The sequence below is a fragment of the Zootoca vivipara genome, chromosome 4, assembly GCF_965207765.1.
Source record: "Zootoca vivipara chromosome 4, rZooViv2.hap1.1, whole genome shotgun sequence".
NCBI lineage: Eukaryota > Metazoa > Chordata > Lepidosauria > Squamata > Lacertidae > Zootoca > Zootoca vivipara.
The window spans coordinates 16,402,769-16,414,988 of NC_142587.1; the positions used below are offsets into that span (position 1 = coordinate 16,402,769).

Here is a 12,220-nt window from a genome sequence, read left to right on the forward strand (position 1 = left end):
TTACCAGAAGTAGCTGCCCTTGGCGCCACTTATAGGCACAGCACTACAACACGTCAGGGATTACAACTGCAAGGGGAAATTAAAGAGCCAGTTATTGGTTACCTTCTCCTCCTCCTTTCTTTGGATGGCTGGATGCTTCTCCCACCAGTGCATTAAAGCAAGCGGGTTATGCTAACATTTGGAAAGCAGTCAATTAGAAAATCAAGCTGATCCTCTCTGTAGCACAGGACACAGGAGGATTTCTGGAGAACAATTGCTGCATTCTGCCTGCCTCTGTAAAAAAAAAAAAACCCAGGATTGCTTCAGTCCGATCCATGAAAACACTCACACTTCTACACCAGTTAAACATCCCAGAAGATGAGACCAGAGAGCAGCATCTATGGACCACTTACCACACTTTAGACGAAACCTTTCTCTCTATTAACAGGTAATTAATCACAGAGAGTCTTCTTTTGTAGGAGAAAAAAATATTCTCTAGTCAATGGCTGGACAATCTCTGAGTTTTTGCAACAGACCTTTGGATCCAGATTGGAACAAGAATCTCTCTCATTGATAAGGCTACCAAATGCTGACGGAATATCCCTCCCTCCTTCCCAGAAATGAATATTTATTTTGCTTTCTATGAGAGATGGAGTAGTATGTTTCTTTTAGGAGCTTCAGGTGTTTTGCTTCTTTTTTAAGGGTGGGGGGGGAGTTAGGGTTAAGAAGGGGGTAAAGGAGAAGAAGGTGAGATAATTTGCAGCAGCAGGAGGAGGAGCTGAGCTTTCCTAAGGTGGAGCTGCGTGGATCTTGTTTTAAATGACACTGGCAGATTAACGCTCCGCGATGGGGAAGGGCTTAAAGGCTGAGTCAAAAGCCAAGAAGTCTCTTTATTTACGCCTACTACCTCCCAGCCTCTGGCAATCTGACTAATAACAAACTGAGCTAACAAGAAAGACTCTCCGAGGGGCGAGAGAGGGGGGAGCGACGGAGAAAGAGAGAGCGTGGATCGCAGCAGTTTGGATCCTTAAAGCATCTAAAGATACATACTGCGTTTCTTGCAAAGCCAGGAGTGATCGCTTGAAGTCCTGCGGAGCGCTGGGTTTATTTCCTGCATCCCGAAGCTCGCAAATGGTTAACTACGTGCAGAAAGTCAGCCTAGCTGGGAAGTCTGCTGTGAATTTTAATTGAGCAAAAGGGACAACTGTTTACAGGATGGTGTAGTGGGTTCTGTTTCTCCCTGGCGTCGTTCTACCCCTCTCCACCTCCTGCAAGATTTTATTATTATTATTATTACACCCCCCCCCCCCCCGCTCTCAGTCAAAAATGATCTGTCCTGCTTCGGATCTAGGATTGTAACTTCAAGGAACTGCAGCCACGCTTGAGATCTCTGCAAAGAGAGACCTTAACCTAGGTTGGTGGGGGACTGGAAAGGGCTCGTTTTGGAGATTACAAGGAAGGGGATTGTATACGAAGAGCGACTCTGTGCATCGCCGGCTGTGTCAGTGGGTGTAGCTGCTGTACAGGTAAGGACACTTTCATTTAGGAATCAACTTAACTATAGGCAGCTTTTTTTGCATTGTAAAAATCACCTTGGCTACCTATTCTGTTTCTCTCTCCCCCGCTCCACCAAACACACACACACACACACACACACACACACAGAGAGAGAGAGAGAGAGAGAGAGAGAGAGAGAGAGAGAGAGAGAGAGAGAGAGAGAGAGAGAGAGGCTTATTTCCTGCTAGAGCAAATATTTGCTCAAAACTTATAGAATGGCACCTCAAGTGTTGCATAGGTCCTGGGGATATTTTGTGCATGGAAGGTTCTTAAAAGAAATTGGCTGGCAGGGAAGGAGAGATTTAAGGAGTGGCATTTGCAGTGGCACACACGAAAAGGATTTTACATACACCAAACCCATAGATTCCTTCTGAGATCCTAGAGTAAGCTGTAGTTGCCTGCAGAATTTGACAAAGGAGCACATAGCCTGCTAAATATTCAAGAGATTGTTCCTTAACCTGAGGCTTTGTAGTCCGTCATATCCACTTTCTAACAACTGTATAAGCATTAATTGAAACAAGAAAGGTATTTGATTTCTACTGTTGTTTAAAACAGATGGGTTTATTGCTTTCAATCTGTGTGGAAACTTTGCCTTAGGGACACTCATTAATCAGTGCTCCTGAAAATGCAAAAATGTGCAAAAATCTACCAAGAGGCAGGGGAGGTGTGTGTGTGTGTGTGTGTGTGTGTGTGTGTGTGTGTGTGGTGTTCCTTAGGTTTCCCCCAAACTCCCTCCTCCCTCCATGCTCAAAATGGAACCATTTATTTAAGGTAGTTTTTGAAAGTATCTATGAAATTAGAGCATTGGGAACATAATGCTTCAACTAAGCAAGTGAATTAATGGGTACAAGGGACACTTCTCTGGAACGGGCAATATTAAGTAAGTTATACTCTTGTGTCACTTTGGATATTTTGAAGTTTCATTATATTTATAATATAAGGTTAGCAGCCCCAAGGGGGCCCCATCCATGCATGGATAAAGCCATGTTTGATGGGGTAGAAGTTTTAAAATGCAAATAATATGTTAGCCAAAAATAGGCTTTTGTTTACAGTTGTGTTACTAGCAATGGCTTTTGAAGAGTTGGGATGAGGTGGACAGATGGAAGGACAAAATATAAGATAGTGAGTTGATGTCTTCCAGACTAGACAGAAGCTCCAAGAATCTTTCTGCAGAAACTGTCTCTCTCTCTCTCTCTCTCTCTGTGTGTGTGTGTGTGTGTGAGAGAGAGAGAGAGAGAGAGAGAGAGAGAGAGAGAAAGACATTGCAATTTTACCCAGCCAAAGTATGACAATGATTAAGAGGCGAATGCCTTTCTAGCCGGTTGCAAATACTTTTAAACATTTGTGTTTCAGAAAAGAATGTGGGAGCCTTTCATCTTCAGAAATGTATGTAAAGCGTCCTTCGATGCAACATGCACTTTAAATTAATGCATGTTGATTTACTTCTCTTAATTTTTGCCCAAGGACATCTTAACAAGTATGTTCAGAGTGCTCTCTCTGCCTGCTTAGCAGAAGAACAGTTAAGAGAAAATAAAAGTTGAATTAATGGCCCAATTGCTTTGCTGAAGACAAGTGTTTACAAGAAGCTTTATTTGTGAAATTAGGATATAAAAAACAAAGCCTTGGGTACTAAAAGTGGGGAATACTTTTTGCTTTAATGGCTGGTATTAAGCTAACTCCTTTGGTAGAACAGGATCTACATGCTGGGTCTTGTTCATCAGTCAGCAAGGTTGGTTGGGGTGAGCGTACTAAAGTTAAGGAGAAGTGGATATTTTAGACTCTAGAGTGGGGCAAGAAACTTCTTTTGTTTGATCCAAAATATGTGTATTTATCCCTTTATGGACACCCCCCCCCCCACACACACACCCAAACAAGAAAAAAACCCACATCATTACTTGTAGGCCCATTCAAAATATTGGCCCATTCAAAATATTGACATAGTTGCCTTTAAGACTGAAGCTGCAATGCTATATACAATTACTTTGGAATAAGCCCCACTGAACTCAATGGGACTTACATCTGAGTAGGCTTATATAGGATTTCACTGCGAGTTCCACTAGTTATGGGGCCAATCTGACACACACCCATGCTCTCTGGCTGAATGCTTCTGAAATGAAGCTTATAGTCATGTTGGAACAACAAAAAAAATCAAAATTGCTACCCGTAGCTGAACAGACTGATCCTGTACATGTTTACTTGGAAGTGAATCCCTCCAAGCTAAATAAAATCTACTGCAGCCCTAAGAGGATCAGAAAGGTCCACCAACAGGGGACTCCTATTTGAGTAGGTTTCATTGAGTTCAATGGGTCTTACACCCAGGTAATTAGGTTTGGGATTTCGGTCCAACATCCTCTTCTCCACAGTAGCCAACCAGATGCCTTGAGGACGTCCACAAGCTAGGACTTGAAGGCAATATTCCTCTCCTACTATTGCACCCCCTTGGTACTTTAGAGCAGTATGCCTTCCTGAAGCCCAATCGGGTTAAAATCTGCTGCAAAATCTCCTTTATTGAATGGTACTAATTGCCCAAATGAGTGCAGGGAAGCAACACACGACTTCACAGTGGTTGAAGACATGACCTCAATCCTGGCATAGCTGCCAAGTTATCCCTTTTTTTAAGGGATTTTCCCTTATGCTGAATAGGCTTCCTCGCGAGAAAAGGGAAAACTTGGCAGCTATGAATCCTGGACTTGTGCATATAGATGTCAACACACAAATGCTTTGTAGAAGGAAATGAAGAAAAAGTTCAACTTCTGCATAAAGCACCTTTCTGGGTGGTTGCATGTTGAGCTGAGTCTCCGAGCCAAATTGGATGTCATCTGTAAAAACTGCAATCCTTTAGCCCCTTATTATAGGCTAGATTCATGGGCATCAATAGCACCACTTCAGAGAAGCTGAAGCTGTAATTCCATGCACTCTTGTTTGGAAGGAAGTCCCATTGAAGTAAGTGGCGCTTGCTTCTAAGTAAACATGCACAGAATTGCACTGGAAGGTGACTATTGCTCCCTGCCTTAGAATAAGCAGTGTACCAAAACAGAGCTTGCCTAAATGTGTTTTGAAGCATCCTTTCCAAAGCAGAAATTCTTTACTTGGGAAATATGGAACTGTTTACATTGTTAATACATTGAGATCAGATGACCCCATGTGAAACAAAAGGAGATACTCAAACATGACTAAGTAAACACATAAAGATAAGTAAAGAATACGCAGTCGCAAGTTAAACTATATTAAAAGAACTGTGTTAGTACGACAGATAATTTCCCACATTTAAACGTGTTTAATAGGACATATTGCTCAGCAGGTCCACATTTCCAAAAACTGGTTCCTTTAAAGGCAATGCACATTTTGAATTCCATAGGAGGCAGTATCATCCATGTATATATAGCAATTCTGTGCCATATTTACCTTCGAGTGAAATTAATAATGTAGATGAAAATATCTAATATATCCAGATCAGCATCTTGTTCACAGCTTGCTTGTCCCCCTTTTTCCCCACTTTCTTCTTATACTTATTTTCCAAGATGTACCTAAAATGCAAATACACACAAACAGATGGAGAGCAAAAATAAGAGATGATGCTTTAAAATAAGGATGAGTTATGCCTTGCAACAAAATGTTGCAGCATGCCCCAGGTGTGTGTATGTTACCTGCGACAGGTGAGGGACCCTCAAAAACCGCTGTCCTTGCTCTTTCTTCATGTACAAAATTTAGGTAACTTTAAAAAAACATTTGACAGCACAGCCAATCAGCATGCACACATGCCAATGAAGCCTGAAGGTTGTGCAAGCAGTTTGGCCTGGGAGGGGGACTTGAGGGTGGTGGTGAATTTGATTGATCTTTGGTGCATCCTTTACTGCATCTTTAAGACATATAGGAGAATGCTGACCAGGAATCCACACCAGCCCCAGACCCAATTCTACCTCTGGCATACATTGTTAACCAGGGGCTATGTTTTGGGACTGCTGTGACAGTCTCTCAACACAATCCACAGCCACACCCATCTGCATTAGGGCTATGGCAGTGAATTTAATTGCAGGTTTTTGTTTCCGCTCTCAGCCCAGACCGGATCATGAGGATCAAAACAATGGAAAGCTGCCGTGTCAGCTGGTAATCTGTAACAAGGGGTCTAATGCGTCTGGATAACCCCTGCATGGTGGTTGTAGACAACTTGGAGCCTGGCCTGCAGTATTCATCATATACCCTTGCCTGTACTGCACTGTCTCTTAGTCATAGGTTCTCCTAACCTGCAGTATGGTGTAAACTGCATTTGCTTAGGCATTTGCATTAGCAGGACTACCAGCACACACACCTGCTCTCTTCTCTTTCCTGCTATCTTTTTGAGGGGTATAGGAGATCCTTGGTTGTAGGCACACTAATGCCCAGTTTCAGCTTTGATCTTTTTTCTATTGATGGGCAGCCTGGAGACATTTTAAATAAGACTTCTCAACGTGAACTCGGAAATAATCTGGCCCTACCATTAGTCAAAGGGTATCAACTGGTTCAGGCAGCAGGTGCCACTTGTTCCTCTAAAGCCCCTAATCACAGGGCTGTAAAAAATGCAAAATGCATAGCATGATAACCGCCGCCACTGTCCCCCCGTGTATGTGCTACGTGCCCCAACTTGGCCACATCTAAACTAGGCTGCTGTCCCAGATGATGTGGAGAATGATATCATGTGACCAGCATTTAAATAAGATCCAGCTGCCAGTCCACTTGGATTTTGTGTGTGGGCAACATATTGTCCTTTGCTTCAGGCAGCAAAACATGCTTGGCTGGCCCTGCCACGAAATGATTTATCCAAATATAAGTTACGGTTCTCTCCAATCATTTTGTACCTGAATGCCCCTTTCTCCATCCTCTCTTGCTCATAGAAGAGAGGAATGGGGGAAAGGGAATGGAGGAAGAGACACAGGGATGTAACTGTACAGCTTCCTCTCTCCTCTTTATTCCTTCTATGGGCGGGGTATAAATAAAAAAATATATTATTATTATTATTATTATTATTATTATTATTATTATTATTATGCTCCTTGCCTTATCTCTCAGCTAACAGCTCCTGCCTGTCTGCCAGCTGATCAGCAGTGTTTTGAAGTCTTTTGAGTTCTTCCAGCCTGCCAGCCTATTCCGTTCTCTCCTCTCCTGGTTTTCTTTTCCACCTGATCCATTGTTCCATGGATACTGGAACAGATTCAGTCCTCACTGAGCTATTTTGGAGTCTCCCCATTTTTGTGTTTCCCTAAGTCTATTGGTACCTCCATCTTGTTTGTGGGTGATGCCATCCCCCCAAACTTCACAAATGAAAGGGAGCATCACAAATAGGGAATGAATCAATTGACACTTCTGAGTAGACATGTATAAGGATTGCACTGGGAGTGTCAGACGCATAGTTGTAGCTGTGTATGCGTAACTTCTAAGTGACTTGTGTATTTAAGGAATTGGAATCATTCAATAAATGATTTCTGATATGCACAGCTCACCATGGTAGAAGAACCATGTGGTGTATTTCAGATGAGATGCTGGTCAATGATTGTCATTTCCCCTGTCCATTCTGGTGGGACCAATCTAACTCTATGGAAAGTACCATGTTAGCTGCCACAGAAGTCAACAGAATGGGAAAGTAACACTGGTAATGGACACAATTTAACTAGTTCTTTAGCAAAGACCAGACTAGACAGTCTCCTTGCCATGTTGCAATGCTGGCATGGCAAGGAATCATGTCACAGGTACCTCTCATATGGCTTTAGACTCTGACATTACTGGAACATGCTGCAACTGTCTTCATGCTGTAGAATGTAATGGACCCTTATAACCTTGCCAGGTGAATATTGGAGCTGTAGCAGGATTTACAATCCTTGATTCATTGTAAATCTTCACTGAGAGATGATTGGAGAGAGGGAGCCACTTTGTAGTGGAAAGGTAGTCCTATGATTCCACGCAAGACTGAGGTGTTTATATGAAACTTTTTCTCTTTTCTGTGACTTCTTTTCCTTCTTGACTTAAATTCTAGAAATAAAATGTTGGTACTCAACTGTTACTATGCTAAAAGTTTAAATCGTTTGATCATTCAAATGTTTGGCATTCACTGTGACAAATGTTGGGGGACAGCATTCTTCCTTTGTTGTTTTCATCCAATTTCTAAATAAGTTTTTTGCACTGAAATAAATCGACAATTCAGGGTTTTTTGTGGTCCATCTATGGTACAAGTTATCAATTATCAGACATATACTTCTGACAAGTGGCGACTTGTAACTCTTCCTTTCCACACAGCAGAGGGGTAGCCGATTTCTTAAGCCTGAAGGACATACACTATACCACTCCACTGTTTGGGTTATTCACAATCCTCAAGGAAGAACTATGGTAGTTCTCAAGAAAAGAGGGTAATATCATAGTTCTTAACACGAACACTCATTCAGAATAGTTGGGTGAAGTTTAGTCACCCCACCTTGTGAAAAGAAAGTTGCTTATCCAATAAGCAGAGAACACAGTGGTGTCCAGAAATGTTACTCTACAGAACTGGGCAAATTTAACTTGGAAATTGGATGCACTCAATGGTCAACCAGTTGACCATTTTCATCTTAAAGAATTACTATAATGTTTCAGTTGATAGGAGTTGCGGCTTCAGTGGGTGGCTTGTATATTGGAGCATATGGGCGGGCAAGGGGTAGAGGAAACCAGCTCCAGACTCTACCTTATGTTGTGGTGATGACCTTTAAATAAAAATAAAAATGAAGTATATATCTGTATTGTATTTTGCAGAAGCTGCTGGATGACCATGAAGCTCTGGATAATTACGTTAAGTTTGATGGGGGTTGCTTGTGATGTACTACAGTCCAAACCAGCTTTACCTTCAACTATTGGCTCTTGTGATATGCTGTGTTCTTGTGAGGAAAAGGATGGTGTCTTTAATATAAACTGCGAAGAAAGAGGCATCAAGGAGTTATCGCAAGTACATGTTCCACCATCCCGGCCTTTCCACCTTAGTCTCCTCAACAACAGTTTGACCATGTTACATGTGAATGACTTCTCCAGCTTCATCAACGCTCTCTCACTCCATCTTGGATTTAACTACATTGTAGACATTGAACCAGGAGCATTTAATGGACTAAGTCTCCTTAAGCAACTTCATATCAATCATAACTCGTTAGAAGTACTTAGGGAAGACACATTCCATGGGCTGGAGAACTTGGAATTCCTTCAAGCCGACAACAATTTCATCACAATAATTGAATCAAGTGCCTTCAGCAAGCTCAACAGGCTAAAGGTGCTCATTTTAAATGACAATGCCATTGAGTTTCTTCCTTCCAACGTATTTCGCTTTGTGCCATTAACTCACTTGGATCTCCGTGGGAACCAGCTGCAGACTCTACCTTATGTTGGTTTTTTAGAACATATTGGTAGAATTCTAGACCTTCAGTTGGAAGATAACAAATGGGTCTGCAATTGCGACCTGGTGGAGTTGAAAGCTTGGTTAGAAAACATGCCTCCTCAGTCCATAATAGGTGATGTTGTATGCCACAGCCCTCCCATTTTGAAAGGCAGCATTTTAAGCAGATTAAAAAAAGAATCCCTCTGTCCCACTCACCCTACAAATGATCTTGATGCCCCATCAGGGTCCTTACCCTTGGTGGTTACCACGTCAATAAGTGATAGTCACTACTCAACCAAGGTAATACCTATTTTTAGGGTTCCTACCAGGGAAACTGCTTTAACACTTCACGTAACAAAGCCAGCTACTCTGCTTCCTGGTGTATATTGTCCGATCCCTTGTCAGTGCACTAGCAATATCCTTTCAGGGATTTTAATGCAATGCCAGGAACAAAACATTGAAAGCCTGTCAGATTTAGGGCCTCCTCCTCCAAATCCTAAAAAGCTTATACTAGCTGGAAATATAATTCAGACATTACTGAAATCAGACCTTGTAGACTATGGCAGCCTAGACTTGCTTCACTTGGGAAGCAACCGTATTGAAATACTAGAAGAAGGATCCTTCCTCAATCTCACCAGATTGCAGAAATTATATCTCAATGGGAATCATCTCACCAAGCTGAGTCGTAATTTATTTTTAGGCCTGCAGCGCCTTGAGTATTTGTATCTTGAATATAATTTCATCAAGGAGGTCTTACCGGGGACATTTCATCCCATGCCTAAACTAAAGGTCCTTTATTTAAATAATAACCTTCTTCAGACTTTGCCAGCCCACATTTTTTCTGGAGTTCCTCTAGCCAGGCTAAATCTGAAAACCAACCAGTTTGCACATTTGCCTGTAGGGAATGTCTTAGATGATCTGGATTTACTCGTACAACTTGAGCTAGAAGACAACCCTTGGGATTGTACTTGTGACTCAGTTGGGCTGCAGCAATGGATACAAAAGCTGAACAGAAACACAATGACGGGCGACATTTTCTGCACATCTCCAAGGCATTTAGCTAAAAAGAAACTGAAATCTCTGAATAGTGATGTGCTATGTCCCGGAATAAACAGCCCATCTTCCGCAACTCATGCTAGCTTCATAGATGTCACCACGTCACCAACCACCGCCAATACGGCAGACACTATTCTGCGATCACTTACCGATGCCATTCCTCTTTCGGTTTTAATCCTGGGGCTTTTGATAGTCTTTGTAACCATCATTTTTTGCGCAGCTGGGATCGTCGTCCTTGTTCTACACCGGCGGAGAAGGTACAAAAAGAAGCACGCAGACGAACAGATGCGGGACAACAGCCCAGTGCAGCTTCAGTACAGCATGTATGGTCACAAAACGACACACCACACCACTGAGCGCCCGGCCACAAGCTTGTATGAGCAGCGTATGCTCAGCCCCATGGTGCAAGTTTATCGAAGCCCATCTTTCAGCCCCAAATTTACAGACCATCAACAGGAGATGAATGACAAGGAGATGAATGATTCCAAACATCTCCGCAGAGGCCTCTTGGAGAGGGAGCACTCCTCCCCTCTGACGGGGTCAAATGTCAAATATAAAGCTACAGACCAATCGGCTGAGTTCCTTTCCTTCCAGGATGCCAGCTCCTTGTACAGGAACATTCTTGAGAAAGAAAGAGAACTTCAGCAACTAGGGATAACTGAGTATCTACGGAAAAACATAGCCCAGTTACACCCTGATATGGAGGTACACTATCCAGGAGCTCACGAGGAACTAAAGCTAATGGAGACACTCATGTACTCCAGACCAAGGAAAGTTTTACTAGAACAGACTAAAAATGAATATTTTGAACTCAAAGCCAACCTGCATGCTGAACCTGATTACCTGGAGGTCTTGGAACAGCAAACATAAAAGGGACCCTTTTTTGAAGGATTAAGTCGAAAACTCTTCTATCTTAACTCGGAACTTGTAAATAAAAGTGCCTTATAATAATGTGTCGTCAATCAGAACTTTAAGCACAGTAGTAATCCGAGTGAAAAGAAACTCTCAGGGATAACTGTGTGAAGCCATGGGGAAATTTGCAGGCTCTGTGTCTCATCCTCACATTAAATGTGATCTTTGGGCAACTGGATTCTGGGAGGAAGTTCAGCTGGCCATATTCCTCGAGACCTGCATGGCAATCCCTCATTTTGTCCGCTTAGAAAAGAGAGAAAAAAGCTTGAAGCATTGGTTACTTTTGTACCCTGGACCTAGACACTAAATTTTCTTTTAAATGCACCTCTATACCTGGTTCCAAGAAGCTAGTGTATATTGGTTAGGAATTAGTTCACATGTATGAGTATTGTCTATGGATTGCACATGAGATTGCCACATAATAAATACAAGATAAATTACATGATTTTTAAACAGATATTTAACTGTACACCCCCAGGTTCTGCCAGTATTTAAGTACTTTTTATTTGGAATGTTATTTATATATTTTTAGAAAAAAACCCTGTTAGAATATTCAGAAGGAGGGGAAAGCTGTGTACATGTTTTATCTAGGAATCCTAAAAGACATAAACAAAACTCTCTTTTTTGGTTACTTTCCCTAGTAGGCAATTTTAATTGTTTTTTGGACAATCTTCAATATAATGCTGCTATAGAGTTCTGTGCACCATTGGTTTGGCACTCATACCTGAGGAAATTTGGAAAGCTACTGAGAATTTATTGTAAATATATTAGTAAATCAATGAGCTGGGTTATAATTATTATTTATATGATTGGCTCCTGTTATGGTTGTGGATACTTCAGATGAAACATCAATTCACTGTGGTGAGTTAAATGTCACATGCAAATAAGTACACCAATGAGCAATGAGATCTTATTTGTGTATCTGTATAAATACTCCATATTTGCTACAATTACTCAGCAAAAGAGCTTTCATCAGGTCCGGTTTGAAAGTGATACCAAGCACTTTAAAAAAAAAAGTACATGTGCTCGGTTTGCAACTTGTTTTAAAGCAAATCGCTGGAATCTATATTTACAATGTTAGCAGTCCAGAATCTTGGGTATGTGTCATGTTAATGCTGAACATATATAGTTGCCAGTGACTAAGCTGGGTCCCAGCCATTGATTTGTCCGCATGCTTAAGCATGCTTACATGAAAGCAAGTTCTGTCAGGCTGTTTCGGCTATCACACTGCAACTGTCCCGTGTTTTCTGATGAGTATGCACTCGACAAGGAGGTACGATCAATTCTAGCTCTCGGACGGCTACATCTGTGTTTTTGCACACCCGTCCGTTGCATACTCAAGCCACATTT

The 12,220-nt window shown here is 41.8% G+C and overlaps 1 protein-coding gene across 2 annotated transcripts; it reads left to right on the plus strand.

Moving 5' to 3' along the window:
- Positions 1-795: 795 nt before the first annotated feature.
- On the plus strand, positions 796-11,649 carry SLITRK6 (SLIT and NTRK like family member 6). 2 transcript variants are annotated; one of them, XM_088667524.1, is made up of 3 exons: positions 911-1,505; positions 2,890-2,922; positions 8,293-11,649. In XM_088667524.1, the coding sequence occupies exon 3, from the start codon at positions 8,303-8,305 to the stop codon at positions 10,826-10,828; it is 2,526 nt and encodes an 841-aa protein (XP_088523650.1). In that variant the 5' UTR covers positions 911-1,505; positions 2,890-2,922; positions 8,293-8,302; the 3' UTR covers positions 10,829-11,649. The 2 variants fall into 2 exon arrangements, with proteins under 2 accessions (XP_034972154.1, XP_088523650.1); XM_035116263.3 differs by lacking the exon at positions 2,890-2,922 and having other exon boundaries at positions 796-1,505.
- The last annotated feature ends 571 nt before the right edge of the window (positions 11,650-12,220 follow it).